Source organism: Nyctibius grandis, chromosome 2, assembly GCF_013368605.1.
Source record: "Nyctibius grandis isolate bNycGra1 chromosome 2, bNycGra1.pri, whole genome shotgun sequence".
Taxonomy (NCBI): Eukaryota; Metazoa; Chordata; class Aves; order Nyctibiiformes; family Nyctibiidae; genus Nyctibius; species Nyctibius grandis.
The window spans coordinates 20810129-20828576 of record NC_090659.1 but is presented as its reverse complement, the minus strand read 5'-3'; the positions used below and the strand labels follow the sequence as shown (position 1 = coordinate 20828576).

Below are 18448 nucleotides of genomic sequence, written 5' to 3'. Positions count from 1 at the left end.
GGGACGGCGGGGCAGCCGGAGCCTAGCACCTCCCCCCGCAGAGGTGAAGGCGCTCCTGACCGGCACCGGAGGGGTGCGAGCAAATCTACATCTGGCGCTTGTACCGTGAATTTGGTGGCAGGCGGCTGCGCCGCTTCCCGAACTCGGTTGCGCTGCGCGGGTCTCCGCGCAAAGAGCGCTGCCCCGCCGGACATCCGGCGCATCCCTCGCCCCGGCAGCAGGCTCCGGGGAGGCAAAACCCAATTCCTCTCACCCGGGGCGCTCCGCCTGCTTTCAGTTTAATTGCGTGTAAGCCAGGCAGTGTAAATGGCAGGAGCTCGCTCTCTGCTCCCGTCCCCGCAGGTCGCGGTGTGCCAAAACGCGTTACCGGCGGTTATTTTCCCAACTCCGGAGCGTTTCCAAAGAGGGTGTCGGCAAAACCGAGGGTCCCCTCTGCCCTGTCCTCGCCCTGGGGTGGGTACCAGGGGCTCCCAGCCAGCCGCACCGCAAGGCCACTGTCCCCGCGGAGCCGCGCCCCAGAGGATGCGGCGGGTCGCGTCCCCCGCGGGACCGCAGCCCCCGTGGGCTCCGGCGGGGACGGGCGGTGCTGGCCTCAGCGAGCCGAGCAGGGAGCGGCCGCCCTTTCCCGGGGTCGCCCCGCGCCCCCCCCACTCGGCTCCCCTATGCCGGACCCACTGCGGGCGGCGGGCCCCCTCTGCCGGCCCCGCCGCGGAGCTGCACCGCGGGCCGTCCCCGGGACAGCCGCCGCCGCCGCCGCCGCTTTGCGCAAGCGCCGGCGGCGGGCAGCAGCCCCGGCCCGCTTCCCGTGGGCCTTTCCCAGCCCGGCTGCCTGCCGCGGGAGGCGGCCCCGGTGGTGTCCCCTCCGCGGCCGCGCACACCCCACGCCCGCAATCCCACCCACCCAGCCCGCCGCAGCTACTGTCGCTCCCCTTCAAAGCCCGCCCGGCCCGGGGGAGCGCAGCCGGCCGCCGCCGCGGCTGCTGAGCTGGCGGGGGCGGAGGAGGCGTCCCGGGGTGGCCCTGGGGAGCGGCGGCCCTGCCGACGGGCACACGGCGAGACCGTGGCGGGGAGAGGAGACAAGGGGGAACGAGGGGTGTGAGATTTAACGTAAGGAACCCCAAGCCCGTGCCAAGAGCGCGGCGGGGACAGGTCGGGGCTCGGCCGAGACGGCGGCAGCGGGCCGGGATCGCCCCGTCCCCAGCCCGAGGAACGGCAGCGGCGAGCACACGACATTCGCGACCAGCACCAAAAAATAAAAGAAAAAACAAAGAACACCACCAAAAAATACAACCCCAACCCCAACCCAGCCCGACAGGACAGCCATGCCTCCGCCCAGCATCCTCGCTACCGGCTCCGCGGGTCCGGGCCGGCCGGCGGGGCAGGCGCCGGCGGCCTGCTGCTGCCCCTGCGTCGCTGCCCGCCCTCCGGCCCGGCCTCGTCCCCGGCGGTGCTGCCGGCAGGCCCGGCTGGTGGCTGGGCTGCACCGAGAGATGTGCCCCGTCTGGGGGCCGGGCGGCTGCCGGGACATGTCGAGCGGCCCTTGGGGCCGCGTCCTTGTCCGCGGGGGCGGGAAGTAGCGGGGCGGACGGGGGACGCCAGCCCGGCGGCGGCTGCCTCGGCGGCCGCCGGTCCAAATCTCCCTCTGTACGGATGCGACCCCCTCCGCGGGGAGGAAACGCCCCAGAGCAAACGCCGCCGGGAGCTCGCTCGGGGGACGCGGGACTGCCAGGGCGGTGTCCGCGGCGCTGCGGGCACCTTGCGGGCACCCGCCGCCACCGCCTTTGCGGTGGGCTCGGGCAGCGGCAGCCCGCAGTCCTCCCGTGGGTGCGCGGGTGCGCGGTTGCGGTGTCCGCGGCGTCCCGCCGACCCGGCGCTCACCCCCCGCGCCCCACAGTAGCAGCGGCGGCGGCGGCGGCGGCGGCGGGCGCGCCAATTCCAGGAGCCCCTTGGCCCGCGGCCGCGCCCTGGCTGCTCCCGGAAAGGGCTGTGATTGGCCGGCGCCCTCCCCGTATGCAAAGCAGCCGGGGGAATGACATTCCTCCGCACTCCGCCCGCCGCAGCCAACTCGCTCCCGGCCACCTCCATTCATCCCGGCGGCGGGAGTGGGGCGGCGGGCGGGCGGGCAGCGCGGAACCCCAGCCCCGCGCGGCGGAGCAGAGCGCGGAGCGGCAGGGCCCGGCCCGGCCCGGCCCGGCGGAGCGGCGGTGCCCCAGCGGCGTGGGCGGCCGGGCGGCCAGAAGGAAGGCTGCGTTCCCCGCGGCTCACGTGAAGACCCGGGAGCTCTCCGCTGTGGAAATGCGCTTTCTCTGAGCGGTCGTCTGGGCTGGAGGCAGTAACTTCTAACCCTGGCTGGCAACTTTAGGGGTTTGATCTCCTCCGGTTCTTTTGCGTCTCTCTCCGTGGGCTCCTCCACCCCCGCCCGCCACCACCTCCTCTTTTGCGGAAGGAAAGCTTTCACTCGTTCAAAAGTAGTGGCTTATTATTTTTAAAAAATCTTTTTTTTTTCAATTATTGTTGCTGGTTGGTTGCTTTTGGTTTTCAGTGTGTGCGTGGGGGCTCTCCGCGCAGGCTGGGGCTATCCGTCCCGCTGGCTGGAGGCGGCCGAGAGAAAAGCCATGCTTCCGAAAGCAGGCTTCCACCTGCTGCGGTTCAAATATTGTTAAGCAGCCGGTTCCTGCGGCCGAGTTAGAGGAAGACTGCCTCAGATACCGAAAAAAAAACATTGGCAATGACTGCCGAAGTTGTTGCAGACTGTTGGTTTGACTGCTGAGGAGGACGTGAGTGAGAGAGAGAGAGCGCTGTTGCACACACAAAACCACAGAGAGAACCCACAATTTAACCAACATCCCCAAACCCAAGTTTTCAGCTGTGGACCTTTTAGCCTCAGAGTTTGCGATCGGTTGCGACCTTTCTTTGAATTGGTGACAGACGGTATACCAAAGACAAGGATAGAGGTTTAAAGCTTGAATGCTGGGCACTGAGCTTATTTGCTTTTTTTATTTTTGCGCAAGAACAATTGAAAGGTCATGACACGAGCACTCTTAGAGCAACACGAATCAAACTACTGAAGCTGATTTTCAAGGCTGCTTAAAAAAAAATCTTGCCGAGAACATTAATGGATTCCTGTTGTGCTTAAATTCTCTACAGATGATATTGTAAATATTTTATGAAGTATAGTATATGTGTGTGTGCGTGCGTGTGTGTACGTGAATATATGTACAGTTGTAGCCAGCTGACCTTTGATCAGAAAGTCTAGCTCGCGTACCGCCTTCTCTGAAGACTGACCCCGAATTTCCCTCTCTTAAAGAGCGATTTTGCCTGCGGAAGACGCTGATGTATTTTGTTTCCTCTAGGGACTGTAGAGAAATCACCTGGAAGAAACTGATAGGCAACTGACTCTCTGGAAAGCCCAGGCTTTGCATGCGTTTCTGATCGCGTCTCCTGTTTGACTTGCCTAATTTTTTTTCCACGGTGCTTGGGAGTTTGAAAGGAGCTTTCCCCGCGATAACTTTTTGCGTCGCGGCTGCAGCCTAGATGCGCAGGCATCGCGGTAAAGCCCCGCACGGACGACCCTCTCGCTTATCGGATTAACGTGATCTGTTCCGCACCGCCAGGAAGCCAAGAGTTAAGTCTCGGCGTGCTCGCTATCTCAGCCGCCTTCAGCAAAAAATTAACTTTGGGGACTGGCGTAGAAACAAGTTTCCCCCGGGTCCTCAGCCTGTATCCGTTTATGTTGGTCCCCAGAGAGCAGATCGCTGAAGAGTTTCGCTCGTTTCGCTGTTTTGTAAAAACTCTGTGGAGGTCTTTCACTCAAAAGGCTTGTTGTGATGCGTATCCCCGTAGATACCAGCACCAGCCGCCGCTTCACGCCGCCCTCCACCACGCTGAGCCCGGGGAAGATGACCGAGCCGCTGCCGCTGCCCGGTGCCGAGCACAGCGGCGCCTTGCCGGGGAAGCTGCGCAGCGCCGACCGCAGCATGGTGGAGGTCCTGGCGGATCACCCCGGGGAGTTGGTGCGCACCGACAGCCCCAACTTCCTCTGCTCCGTGCTGCCCACCCACTGGCGCTGCAACAAGACGCTACCCATCGCCTTCAAGGTACGTCTGCCGGCTCCCGAAAATCGCGCTTCAGGGGGCAGGGGCGGCGGGGTGGGCCGGCGGGGAGGGGAGGGCAGGGGAGGGCAGGCTGCGAGCCCCGCGGCTGGGGGGCACGGGGTGCTGACCCACGGGCTCGGACCCGCACCCGGACCGGGACCTGGACGGCCAGGCGGGACGGCTCGCCCCGACGGGGAGGTCACGTCGGAGCCGGTGGGTCGCGGCCGACCCCGCACCTCCTTCCATCCTTCCTTCTTCCTTCCGCGGTCGCTGCCACTCGCGACAGCGTGGGAAGGCGTGGGGCGAGCAGGCGCGGCGCGGCTCTCGCCCGGGCTCCGGGCAGGAGCGAGCGGCGGCTGCTGGGGCATGCGATGGGCTGGGCAGGCTCCTTCCAGCCGCTGCCTCCCTCTTCGGCCCATTCGTAACTTTGGTACTGAGGAGCGGCTCTGCTCAAGCGGTAAAAAAAAAGAAAAAGAAAAGGGACAGACCCAAGGAGTCTGGCTGCCCTGGGGACCAGATGCCGGCGCAGCCCGTTGCAGACAGATGCAGGCGTCCCGGCACTGGAGGAGCCCCGGGCTCCCCCAGAAGCCGCCCACAGCGGCGGGGCGTCCCTCTGCCCGCAGCCCCCGCGCCGCAGCGCCCTGCAGGGCTGCCACCGTCGGGGGACACAGGCCCGCCGCCGCGGACCCTCCCGCAGCGAGTGCCCAGCGGCACCGGCCGGCCCCGCTCCGGAGGTGCCGGGCTTCCCCCCGCCAGACTGCCAGGGGCTCTTCGGAAAAAAAACACATCTTTCCTTTTTTTGTCTGTTTTTATAATAGTAAATGTCGGGGCCTACCCTGGGCAGACCCTGCGGCTGCTTGGAATTCTCCCGTTTCCAGAGCCCCTTGCTAAATCTGTACTCGGTAGTCCAAGCAAAACCGCGGCAAAAGACGGGGGGGAAGCACACCCCAGCTTCCCCCCTGCCGCGGGCCGCCGGCGGCGATGCTGCGGGGTGGTGCGGAGCCGGGGCCGGGGCCCTGCCGAGCGGTGCCCCCCGGCTGCCTGCGGGCGGGGAAGGGCGGCGGGGGATAACTGCTGCGCTTGTCTCCCTTGCCCGGCCTGCTTTCCCGTTACCCGGGTTCAAGCAAAATTCACCCCCCCGCCCCGCCCTTGGTCACGCTCTTTTTTGACTTGGGTCTATCGCTAACTTCTTGGATGCGCTGGGTTTCTTGATGCTCATGTAGTAGATACGCTTGCGAGCAGGGAAAGGAAAAGGTAATTATTCTCGTTATTCTTTCCTCCGAGGCGGGAGCCGCAGAGACATGCTGCTCCCTCGGAGCCCTGGGGTTAGATTTAGGATTGGGATTTGTAAAATTCGTGCTTTCTTTTGCGGTCACTAAACACCGACCGCCTCAGTACGACTTTTCTGAAGGCGACCAAACCCGAGTCTTTCCGATGGGTTTTTTTGGGGGGGGAGGAGAAACGAGGGAGAAGGGAATCAGTTCAGCTCCCAGAGCTTTGGGAAATCCTGCTGAGGAGGCGGCTTTAGGGAAAAGTTTTGTGTCAGGAGAGTCTTCTTGTTTTACGCATGAGTCTGGGGAAAGGGAGGAACTCATCGGCAGGGTCAGTTCCTAAATTCACACATTTAGATTAATTATTATCCTGTCACCCACGCAGTAGGCAGCTGCTGCTAATTACTCGGGAAGCTGGAAGGCAGCGTTACGGTGTGGAACAGGCGTGAAAACCCGCTCCGCCCCGCCGGGAAGGGAGATAGCGAAGTCCCCAAACGCCGCCGGTGTCCCCGCTGGGGGACCCCTGCGGCCGGAGGCCACCGCGGCGGCTCCCCGCCCGTGCCACGCGTGGCCGTGCCCGGGCCGCGCTCCCAGCCCCAGTCATCTCCCGGCGGGGACGGGGCGGAGGGGCGACAAGAAGCGGCTCTTCCCGCTCCTGCCCGGCCGCCCAAGCCGCCGGCGCAAAGCGGTGCCGCCGGCCGGCCCCGGCTCGCCCCGCTGCCGAGGCGCCGGGAGCCGCGGGGTCCCGGCGCCTCCGAGGCCTCCTTCGCCTCCCCGGGCACGGGGGTGCTTCTGGCGGCAGGCGGCTGCCCTGGGTGTGTGAAAATTGCCCGAGGAAAACAAACGCCGAGGGCTGGTTTCGAGAGATACCCAACGCCGCGCTCATTCCGCGTGTGTCCCCCCGCCTCGCTCCGTTTTAACTAGCCAGCCCGCTCCCAGCTTCTGCAAACAAGAGTAAGGGGTCAGGTTCTCCAAACAGACGAAAGCAGGCATTTGTAACACTGAGGTAGTTTAACCTAGAAATACGCAAACAAAAGAAAAAAAAAAAACCCGCAAACCCGGGAGAGGGTTTCCTCGTGAGCTCCTGAAATGCCGTGCTGGGAGGCACCTGCTTGCAGGGGCGCTCGCTGCTCCTCGTCCCCCCCCTAAAAACGCTCCCGCTGTGGATCGCTGAGAAATGAGCCCTGGAATAGCTTGCCACGTATCAAACAAGCTCATTGGTTTTATCCTAAATATTGAACATTCGCAAAGGCATTTTTAAAAGTCGTAATTTTTAAGATCATTTGGAACAGGAACTAGAAAAATCAGTTCACATCATCCCTATGCTGCCAACATCTTATTTGTATCTGACAAAAAAGCGCTGAGTTTAATCAAGTGTTTGAAACACATTGCATCAATAACAAGAGAGAGACGGAGAGTTTTCTCTTCACGTTTCCTTAGAAAAATTCACTCATGTTTGATCTTTAGGATCAGGATATTATTTCAAACCAAAATTATCATTTCCAGGTATTTTTTTTCCTAAAATAAAGAATGGTTCTGAGAAACTTAGAAAATAATACATAATAACTGTATTAAGGTGTCATATAGATTCACTGTCCAAACACTGTTAAGAAAGAATCTAAATGTTAATTTAAAAGGCCAATTTTGTTTGATTAATGCAGCAGAATTAGCTAATTTAGATACCCATCAGCGCTGCAACTCTGATACTCTTCTCGCTTCTCTAGAAATACGTATTTTTTAAGAGCTAAAGAGTACAACAAAGTACTAGATAACTCCAGTCAGCAAGTCCCAACTTATCTGTTTAGTCTTTTTTCTAATGTAAATGTTTGTATTTCTGTTTCTATTGTCTGTGACTTTTAACTCTAGTTTCTTTTCTGGGCTGTGTAATTTTTATACTTGTTTCTAATATTTTCTTCATGTGTGTTATCTCTGAGGTTGCCTTCAGTGTAATTTGGAAATGGTGATTTAAAATGTTTTTTCTTTAAGAGACAACTGACCCTGGATTCGTGAAGGTTTTTCATCCCTCAAAATGCTAGCATATACTTCCTTAAACAAGCACGCAAATATTTGCATCACAGGGAGGTGAGGGTAATGCCCCAATTTTTGCCTTTCCCTTTCTTGTGCCTTTAATATATGTGCATGCATTAAGGTTTACAGTAACTTTTTAAGAACTGGGTTCACCTGTGCCTCATGACACAACGCTGTGCGAGGAGAAAACTCACTAGCTTCGATGTTTCAAGCAGGTCTATTTTATGCCAAGATCAGGGAAATGTGAAAAGCACAACGCTGAGCGTAGCGCAGGCCACAGGAACGCATTACGGCACACAGAGGAGAACAAAAAACCAAAAGCCTGGGCCGCAGAGGAACGGGAAAGAGGAAGTTGAAATAGATATGTAAAGAGGGAATTTTGACACAGTGATTTTAACTTTGCATGTGGAACTGAAAATAAGGGTTATCGGTGACAAAAGGGAGAGCACTGAAGTGAGAAACGCAGCCTCCTACAGAAGGAAAGGCTGTGAAATACCTGAGACTGGAGACCTCTCTCGTATTACGGGAGGTAGCTGTGGCTGGGGAAGAAGCATCAGAAACAGAACAAGTAAAGGAGCCGCTGATCCTGTTTGGAAAGAACAGGGTAATTAGAAACTAATAGAAATAAGACTGGGCCGTGACAAGTTTGAGCTGATTATAACTGCATGGACACAAGCTAGAAAACGCTAAGAGGAAGGAAAAATACTGAGCTGCAACTCAGAGGACATGATGCAGGACTACTTCCTCTTAGAATGTGTAAAAGAGGAAATAAAAACTAGCTATTTTTTTTTTTTTCTTTTTTTGGGGAGTAGTCCTGAGGGCGCTACTGTAGACTTAATTGGGGGAACAGCAACAGGATCTAAAAAGAGTATGGTAGAGGACCTAATTCAAGCTCTTACTTTTGCCAGAGTAAATCCAGAGACACACCAGACATCCATTCGGTTACGGCACTGTAAAATTCTTTTGAGAATTCGGTCCTGCTCAAGAAGATCAGATAAAATTAAATTTTTCATAGTTTAATCAATGTGAACATTGTAGATACAACTCAGAGTATTTAAGGTTAGAAAACTGTCTATCTCTCAGTGCATCACAGCAGAAATGTGGCGCATCCTGTGTTCCTAAATATTTGTTTGATAGATGCTGGCACCAAAGAGCTACAGCGCAAACATTTCGGACGAGGTGAAAGCCTTTGTCTGAGCGATTGCAGATTTCATTAGTTCAGATCACAATTTCCATCCATCAGGTTGCGGGTGAGGTCTTAAGTCAATGATTTGCTTTCATGCTTCTAAAGGAAAAAAAAAGAAATTGTTCAGCAAGTTGTGATTAAACATTTGATCGAGGCCTGCTTTTCCATGGACTTATTCTGAATTTATGCTGGGGCAGCTCTGTTCAGAGCAGCAGGCGGAAAAGATAGGGAACTGATACAGCTGTGGGGACTCTGACTCTCTGCATCCATAAGACAATCAGCTTGGTTTTGTTTTCTCTTGAATTTTACATTTCCATCATTGTGCTGACTTCGCTGTAGCTTAAAAGTAATGCTACTGATATAAATCAGACCAGAATCGGTTCCTGTTACTTGAATTTGTTTATTGACAATTACGGAAGTATATTTTGGAAAGCTTATTTCATGTATTTTTCGTGTCAGCGTACACATTATGCTGTGTATTTCAGAGGTGCGTCAATGTAAAAACTTTTCTGTAGACCTGCAAACTAGGAATGGAAGCAATTCCTGTTTTCCCCAAACAGCTTCTTAGTCTACATAGATATTTGCTGTTGCTGCTTTTTCCTATTTCATCACGTTACTTGTTGATCTTCTGCACCCCGAATGAAATGTCACGTAAGGAAGCTGAGGCTTCTGCTCCTTGATTTCGTAGGTGGTGGCCTTGGGAGATGTGCCTGATGGGACACTGGTAACCGTGATGGCTGGAAATGATGAAAACTACTCTGCAGAACTCAGAAATGCCACAGCTGCCATGAAAAACCAAGTAGCAAGGTTCAACGACCTCCGATTCGTGGGTAGAAGTGGAAGAGGTAGGTGTTTGTTCTCAACTACACTTCGGTCATGTTCACCAGTTATGTCAAGTTCTGGTTACATGAAAGGAATTTGAAGATGGCGTCTACTGGGTTTTCTGCAGCAGGGAATGCTGCAATATCTGGCATAGGCCAATTCCAAAGGCACAGAATTAGCTATATGGTTTTCTTGCTTTATCCTAGCTCATCCTCCGTGTCACTTCAATTTTTAAACAGTGACATCTCATTTGAAAAAAAATTACCACATAGACAGCAAGTCACATTTTGACTCCAGAAGCCATCCCGTCAAATTCAGAACAGCACAATATTGCCCATGTTTAAGTTTAAATAACGTATTTTCAATTTTAAATGAGAATTTTCATCTTTTGTGAAGACTCATCACCATCTCGGGGCTCCCAGGCAGTCTCTGCAAAAGTAGGTCTCTGTAATGGAGCGAGTCAACCTAAAATTACAAGTAGTTCTTGCATAGATCTAAAAATTTTCTGGCTTCATCATAACCTGATGAAGGCACAGGGCACTTTTTCTGACCTTTCTTTCTCTGAAGTAGATACAGAACAATACGCAGTAGTCCTGTTATTTAATGTGCTCCTGCAAGGTGCGTAGGATAGAACAGAACAGAAGAGCTTAGTATCTGACTTGCCGTATCTCTGTGATAACCAGTGATTACTAGTACATAGTAAATAAAAAGGCCTTATGAGCTTAAGTGACAAGTAAGAGTCGAAGCCGACTTAGACTAGAACTATATTAAAATGTTGTTAGAAAGCTGCAAATAGTGTGTGGTGCATGTGGCTCAAGTCGCATGTGAGTGGGCAGGTGTACAAATCTTGATCCAAAAGCCCATAAAATTAACAGAAGGACCCTTCGCAACTTCACCCTTTGGCACCGGTCCATAATCTTAAACCCCATAAATTCCAAGCAGTCATGTTTACCTCTCTATTACAAGATTATTTTAGGCGCTGCTCTTGCATTACTGCCCTTGTTTTGCTGTGAGTGGAGTCCCTTCGCATGGGTCGGGGGGGTTCAGTCAAACCCACAGAAGAGAAGCTGGTGCGCTGTTGCTCAGATAAAGCTCCTAGAAAACATGCGCCTCTCTCTTTTAAGGTCAAGAATTAAAAACTGTCGCATCTTCCATGTGACTTCAAATGATATTTACTTATGTATATTTCTTCCGTTTCTTTCATGTCTTTAAGCAAAATCGGAACATAACATTATGGCATTCCAAACATAGCAGTGTTATTTAGGGACAATTCAGTGCTGTAACACTCACAAATCAAAACGATAGTGTCTGCTGCACTTAAGTAGGTTTCTGTATACTGCCCTTTTGAGGAATTTGTGCGATGGTGTCTCTCTGAACCAGACGAAGTACTCGGGGCTCGCTGACCCCTCCTCACCATTTTCCCCTCCCTCTCTCCCCATGTGGGCACCTGAGACATCTCCTGATGTGTGGTTGCATCATGGCTCTTATGAACACGAACGGAGTTATGAGCACACTTCAGGAGAGTTACAAAGGTGACCCACTTCTGCTTGCTTACTCTCAAAATGTTTTATTGCAAATGGGAGATGGGTCAGGCTTCAGACCGAGGAAGTTATCCTGATTATACACAACAGCCTTTATTTGCCTTTGAAGTGAAATGCATCTGTAGATATTCTTCCAGTATAAATACAGTCAGCAGTTGTGGAAGAACATGGCCCTGTTGAAACATAGATGCAAGCAGTAAATACATTTGAAGAATAAAATACCAACCCGATCCCTGTGTATCCTGCAGCATTTTTAGCTGAGGATACAGAGGGAAATGTATTTTAAATCGTGCTGTTTGGGTTGTCTTCAAAATGCACTTGGAGGAAAACACCCGCAGCTGAGAACGTAGCTTCGTAATGCTAGCAAAGAATAATAATAGGGTAATGCAGAGAAAATTATATCCATTTACTGAAAACATGAGAGATGCTGTAATGTCTAAAAGTATCAGTCATTAAACATGTTCATTTGTTATATTAAAGGTACCACCTTTTCAGTAAATGGAATTTGCATTATGATTCAGAGATGACTGTTTAGAAGATTCAAATGAATAGCTGGCAAAGTGGCGGAGAAGCTAATAAAAACAAACCTGTAGTTCAGTTCCTGGCCATGGTAATGAAGCTAGAAATCATAACAGTGAACTGTGTGAGTTTCAAGGTCAAAATCCAGCAGCTGAGAGAGAACAGTCCCTATTCATATGGAAAAGCTTGGCGGGGAGCGTCGCCGAGCCCCTTACCATAAGTGGTTGCCAGTAGCCGGTCACAGGCACACGTACATAAACCTTGTATGCTGTATGACATTCAGGTGCTCGGGGATCCTTTAAGTGATGGAGTGATTTGGAAACGCTGCACGCTATTAGTCAGTCTTCAAGGTTAAATCTCATCACCTCCATTGGCTGCCCATCTTTGGAGCGAGTGACTAATGTATGCTTTTGTTTACTCCTCGACCAGGGGATTGTTTTCCAAAGGTGGGGATTGTTTGCATTTGGTACGGGATTTCTGAGGTGCTGTTCTGTTGAATTTGTTTAAAGCCTAAAGCGTAAGGTAGCTGCTTCAAAGGGCATTGCTTCCTTTGATACTTCGCTGGAGGAAAATTAACCGAAACTTTGTTTGCTGTGTAATATTTGAGTTTGAATAAGTTCAGTTGCCACCAGTGATAATGTGATGCCAGGAGTATTATGTGAACGGTGATTGAAAGTTCACGTCGGTTACGGTCAGAGTGGACGCTCTTTGTGTACCTCGGGTGATTTAAAATCCCCGACGGAGAATAAGGAACGGCTTCGACCGGTGACAGTTCCCTGTGCATCGGTTATCGCCCGGGTGTAACCATCCCCATTAAAAGCCTTGATGAACTGATGGCAAGCCACCACTCTCTCCCTTCTAAGAAAGCAGGAAATTGTCATTCTTGACATTCTTAATAAATAGTTTAAATTTTGTTCTGTGGGCTTTAAATGAAGTCTAGCAAGACAGTCTGACGGCTGCTTCAAATTAAGACTATCATTGTCCACATTTTCATCTCAGTGAATAAGTGGCTCTGCACTGGCCGTGAGAGAGCTACAGCGGCTCGGGGGTCTGATCCTGCCTGTCTGTCAGAGCAGATGCACCAACCCAGTATTGGCCAAAGCTTAAAAAAAACGAACTGCGTTTCAGCTTCATTTCGTATCTAACAGCAAGCACTTGCCCCTGTTGCTCTGCCTATACCTGTCGTTCAGAATTAAAAAAAAACAACCACTTGATTTTCTTGACACCCAGAATGGGAGCTGAGAATATCACAGGTCACCCGAAACATCGAGATGTTGTATAAAAGCAGTTTGTCTCGCTTTCCCAAACAAAACAGATTTACACTGGAATTGGCTGGGCTCCAGAGTTACTATTCCTCACCCTAGTTTGAGAATGCTACTGGGAAAACCTGCCCGTCTGGCTTGTAAGCCCGAGTAAGTGATTTCTGAAAGAAAAATGTAGTTTAAAACTTCAGCCAATCTCAGCTCCCCTTGCCTGATTACCTGGTTAAAAAAAAAAATCTTTATTTTTCTCCCTCCGTTCATAAATACTTCAAAATGCTGCTACTGCAAAGTACGCTGTTTTCTTAATGTATAATGAACTGGTTTAGGTTACTATGATGAAATAAATCTGATGCAAAAAGCCTGACACCATGGAAGTTCATTGGATAAAATTAAAAATAAATAGTTATTTTGGAGAGGGAAAGCTTTGTGGCTCGGTAAGCATTACATATTTTCCTCATGGAATCATTAAACCCAGTAACTATCTTCTTTGTAGAATGTAACATTAAAAAAACCCCAACAAATAAACATGTTTTCCAGATGAAAATAATTATTAATAGGTTATCATGATAGTAGCTAATGGGGAAGTGTCTTGGCTTGCTGCAGAATATTTCAATCTAAAGCTGAGATCTGGGGCTGGAGCTTCATGATAGCTTTCCAGTAAGGCCTTTTTAAAGACTGCGACTTGGAAAGGACTGAAAATTAAGCCTACGTATATATTTCTTACCAGTTATCAGGATTAGACTTGTGAATAAACTTTGTGATAGTTTTCAGTTTCCACAGAGCCAAAGGACTCCTTTTTCACAGGAGTAGCTGGTAGGAGAACATGAGCGAGATATATTACGAAGCATAATCAGAAGTTTCTGCCATCAAGACTCTTCCTTCTGGATATAATTTTGGGGAAGAAAAAATCAGTTTAAGCTGGAATCTCAAAAACACTTAAAACCCAGAAATTACTGGCCTGGATTCTGAGTCCAATTATTTTTGTTGGTCTTCTGAAGTCAGAATTTTGCTCCTGTGCAGCTTCAGCTTGTGGTTGCATTATTTAAGCACTTTGTTAAAAATTGTTTTGTTTTTTACTTAAACGGGCTCAAAATTATAAAAGTATGTGCAAAACAGAGGAGGATGCTATTCAACAGGATCGTAAAATCAGTATTAGGCAGCCGGACGGGTCCTGGTCCAAACCATTGGAATGCTTCAGGATACGCAGTATCAGATACTGGAGTAACAATGAACCACGCTTGCCAGACGGGATGAAAATAGAAGAAATCCAACAGCAATCAAAACTGCAGAAAGAGTCAATTGATAGAGTTTAAAAACAACCGCTTATTTATACTATGGATTGATAAGTGTGCGGTGCTAGCAGGATGCTATAGCCAGCGGGAGGGCGGTTTGGCCCTAGAGAAACGGGCAGCTCCTTGGGCCATCCTGCAGCCCTGCTGTCACGGGCAAGGCTGGCACGGCCCTTGGGGTGGGAAGGCTGGGCATCTGCCCCACCGCTCACCCGGGGCTGCCGCTGCTGGTCCTGCTACCCGCGGGCAGTGCCCAAGGGAAGGGGTGGCGTTGCTGGTCCTTGCCCCGGGTGCATGTTAGAGGGTCGGTGTTTATCACAGGGCTCTCCTCCCTCCAGTCCGGTCTGAATGGTGAATTTTTCTCCAAAAGACAGAGGCCAGAAGCAGTAATTTTATTTTTAAGTGGCTTAGGGTTGCTCAGTTGTGTTATTAATTTTAATTGAGATTTCTGCGTAAACCGAGTAGCCGTGGAAGAATTCAACGTGCAGACTCCCCGCACTGGTACAGAGGAGCCGATGCCTATTTCAAGCCAAATAGCCTGGGTCAGCGTTAGATTGACCAGCAAACCCGGTCCTTTCAAGACGACGGCTGTCTCAGTGCTGGCCTTTGGTAGGGACGTAGTGGCAGGAGGAGGGGAGGGGAGAAGACTTTCTCATGACGCCAGTGCTGCCCGAGCCGTCTTCGGCACACACGGGCATGAATCGCTGATTGTGTAAGGAAGCACACGTATGGTGCGGCTCCGTGCAGGGGTTCAGCTCGAAAAACATCATGTGGTCCGTGAGGCTGAGCATGACTGCGGCCGGCTTTGCCAGCTCCCAAACACTCTCTGCTGGGTTACTTAAAATTTCGTCTGGGTGAAAAAACTCGCCATCAGAAAAGCGTCAACAGGAGAAAAATAATGGCAGAGCGATTTGGAGAACTTCCTGTCTCCGGGAGCATTACTGCTGTAAACAGTGGCCATGCCAAGTGCTGAACCACTGCCCTCAGTCCAATAACAATAAATCTATTTTTTGGTTCTGCAGAGCTCTGCTTGTACATTTTTGAAACTCGGGCTAACGATGAGGATGAGGCAGACGCTATCCTCTGAGCGTTTTCTTATTTTTTTTTTTTTTGCCATGATAAAAGGAGTGGGGCTTACCAGGATACTGCTTAGGGAAAACAAAGTACCTCTCTAGATGAAAAGGTTGCATAGTTTCAAAAGATCTGTTTGCCCTTCAGCTTTTTTTTTTTCTTTGTTTTTATTTTGCTTTTTATTTTTGTGTGCCCTCCTTCAGAGGCTGCTTGAGTTCTGGTAAAAAAATATTTATTTTTGTGTGTACCTACATACCTACGTATGTATGTACCTGTGTTACAACTCAAATAGCAGCTGCTATTTTGTCATTGACATAAAATTCTGAGAGACAAATTAGGACCCTGGCTTCAGGGCTGGATAGTGAACTTCAGCTGACTATCCTACAGCATGCAGTTCTTGTCAGCTCACTCAGGATTAGCAGAAGTGAGGATGCTGCAAATCAGTGCCTCACAATTGCTGTCAGGAGAGTCTTTTCCAGTATAGTCATGTGCATAAATCCTCAACAGTCTGAATCAGTCTCTGTTCCCTTCTAAAAACCCTTCAGCAGCAGTAAAAAAATATATTTTTTTCTATTACCTTAATGCTGTGTGATTTGCCACCTCTTTTGCTCCCATCCTACTTCTCCCCTGTTTTTCCCATCATATTATTTCAACACAGTTTTTTCAGCCTCTCCAAACTGACCTTATTCCCTTCATCTCTGTCCTGCTGCATCTTTGTCTCTTGTCCTCCTTCTCCTGTTAATGCTCTTCCTGCCTGTCCCCTTTGAGAGTTGCTGCCTCTCAGCACAGATTGAGATTCCTGGGTGAGCCTTTATCACAGGAGCACATTTTGGCCTCAAAGTGTGCTGCTAGGAACTATCTTAAATTCCTTACGCCCTTTCCTAGTGTTCCCTCCAAGGACAGGGAGCTACCTGCCATGTGGTGTGGTGAGGGAGCAGGCAGTGCGCGGGGGAGAGGTTCTGGAGACCGAGGCGAGGAGGAGGGAAGCAGCTGCTTTGAAGGCTTGATGCCATAAGAGCTCTTCAGCGGGGCGGTGCTTGGAGCAATGTGTATGCACATCAGTTCCCTGAAGTTTAGGGAGGAACTGAAGGAAACGCTTTGGCAAGGCCACGAAGTTTCCACAGGCTAGACTTTATGCACCACAACTCTAACAAAGCTGCGTCCATATCTGAGGCCACAGAGGTTGCTCTATGTTTGAAAGTTGTCTCTGGTGGAACTTGGCAGGTTCCAAGTTCATAATGGCAGTGTTATCTCCCCCATCACTGACTGCATGGATATCCATCGAGTGACCCCAGACCTCTTCTGAGCTCTGAAATCAATGCACATTGCATTAGTGTAATGACAGCACGGAGGAGTCTTTCCTCTAAGAAAATGATCTCCGAGTAAACAGTCCCAGTGCACTCCCACGCTCAGCTAGCTACTGAAGAAGTGACTTGTCAGGTTGTCTTTTGGCATTCACCTGCTTTAGGCCACTGCAGACAGGAAGAACCTCACTTGCTAAAATGGCCCTGATGATCATAAAACTGCTTCTTGCTTTTCATATTCAGAGCAGCATGTTGCTCTTCCAGTGAACCCACACCTTCCTTGTTCTCTGTACCTGGTGCCTCTGCCTGCAGCCATGCCAAGAAGTCATCATCATCATCGCTCTGTAGGCCAAGGAGCATGTTTCTTCCCAGCTCCTGCACCATGCCAGAGCACTGAGGTATGCCAGCATCTGGCTGGACAGGTAGCCAGACTTGGGATGGTCCCAAATGAAAGCCAGTGCTGGAAAAAAGGGGAGGGACTGAGACAAAATCCAAGTCTCAAAGGGTTCTTTCTAGGTTCACGGGACAATGCACCGTGAAATGAAGATGCCTCAGAATAGGATCTGCCAAAAACCACAACACCCATTACACCAAGGTTTTCCTGGTCTGACAATTAGGCAAAGGATGAGAACAGGGCTTTGAGGGGCGAAGAAATCATGGGTTCAAACACAAAAACAGTCCTTGGAGAACAGAGTGGAATAAGGTACTCCTCTCACCCCAAACGCTGCAGCCACCAGCCCCAAGAGCCATGTATGCACCACCCCTCTCCCAGAGGACCTCCATCCACCAGCATTGAGGACTCTGCCAACCCACTGCAGTCATCTGGCCATGGTGCCCTTAGGGGAGGTGTGAAGTGTAGGTCTGAGACACATCCTATGAAGCAGGGACCTTCACTGGGGAAATGTCCTAGTGCTTAAAGCAAGAGCAGGGGCCACCATGAGAGGCTGTCAGTTGGTGAGCCCTGAGCAGCAGCTCCTGAACCAATCCTCCTTGAGGAGAAGGGTCAGAGGAGGGCTCAGGCTGAGGGTAGGAGCCAACTGACCAAAGAATAAGGCTTCTGTGGATGCTTTGTAAACCCTGCACCTCATTTTTGAGCAGAACCTTTCTCAAGTCCTGGGGAAGAGAGTGTACCTGAATTTAAGAACCTATGCAACAAACCACGAAACTCACCTGTCACCAGCAGTGATCTTACCAGCTCTGATACCAGATTTCTGTGAGTGGGCTGTGATCCCAGAGGCTGAGCTTGTGGCCTCGAGGGCATGGGGTTGTTTGGCAGGGGAAGCCCCCTCAGATATCCACTGTGGCTGCTGCTAGGCTCCACCTGGATGGGGAGGTGGGAGGGGTGAGGGATGTAATTTTGGACTTAAGCATTTAAAGCAAACCTGAATCCCACTTCAGGCAGCTAAATCCTCTTGTGAATCTGGGACTTAACCTTTTCATGTCTCTCTCATTGCTTATAAAGTGCAGGTGATAATTTCTACCTCAAAAAGCTTATTAATGGTTAGAAATTATAGCTGGGTTAAGGACTATTATTAGGCTTAAGGATCCCAAGGCATTTTCTGTGAGAAGGTGGTAGCTTTGGATTTAAGTCATTTTGTTTCGAACTGTCCCTTCCACCTCATGTTCCTGTTGCTGTTTTTCCCTGCCCCTGAACCATTCAGCAGTGACACAGCAGTCTGCTGAATGATCATTTCTTCATTCCACCCTAGAGCTGGATGCACTTCGTGGAGGCTAAGTCACTTCTGAACGCTTATTCACAAACACTCCAAGAACCAGTACAGAGAAGCACTTAGTTTAAGACTGAAATGATACTGCAGTGAGAAAAAAAATCAAAATGCCCTGATATGTAGTAGGTCACAGCTTTAAATCAGAGGTTCAGGTTTTGGGGTAGCCCACTCATAGGAGCATCAGAGATTTACATTAGAGTCATCTTTGGGGAAAAGATAATTGCACCCTCTCAAAATCTGTGTTCAAACCTGAGTGACATGTGCGTTTGTATAAATCGTGTATATACATATCAAGTCTTAAAAGTATTTTAACAGTAAACACTGCACTTTAAGA

The 18448-nt window shown here is 50.7% G+C and overlaps 1 protein-coding gene across 2 annotated transcripts in view; it reads left to right on the top strand.

The window, feature by feature from the left end:
* RUNX1 (RUNX family transcription factor 1) overlaps window positions 1–18448 on the top strand; it is a 174558-nt gene that overhangs the window by 97176 nt on the left and 58934 nt on the right. The window contains exons 3-4 of one of the 2 annotated variants that reach the window (XM_068425022.1): window positions 3844–4097; window positions 9268–9424. In XM_068425022.1, coding sequence (XP_068281123.1) covers window positions 3844–4097; window positions 9268–9424 — 411 coding nt within the window. Of the gene's footprint in view, window positions 1–3827; window positions 4098–9267; window positions 9425–18448 lie in introns of those variants that run through there. The other variant, XM_068425023.1, reaches the window with a different exon arrangement.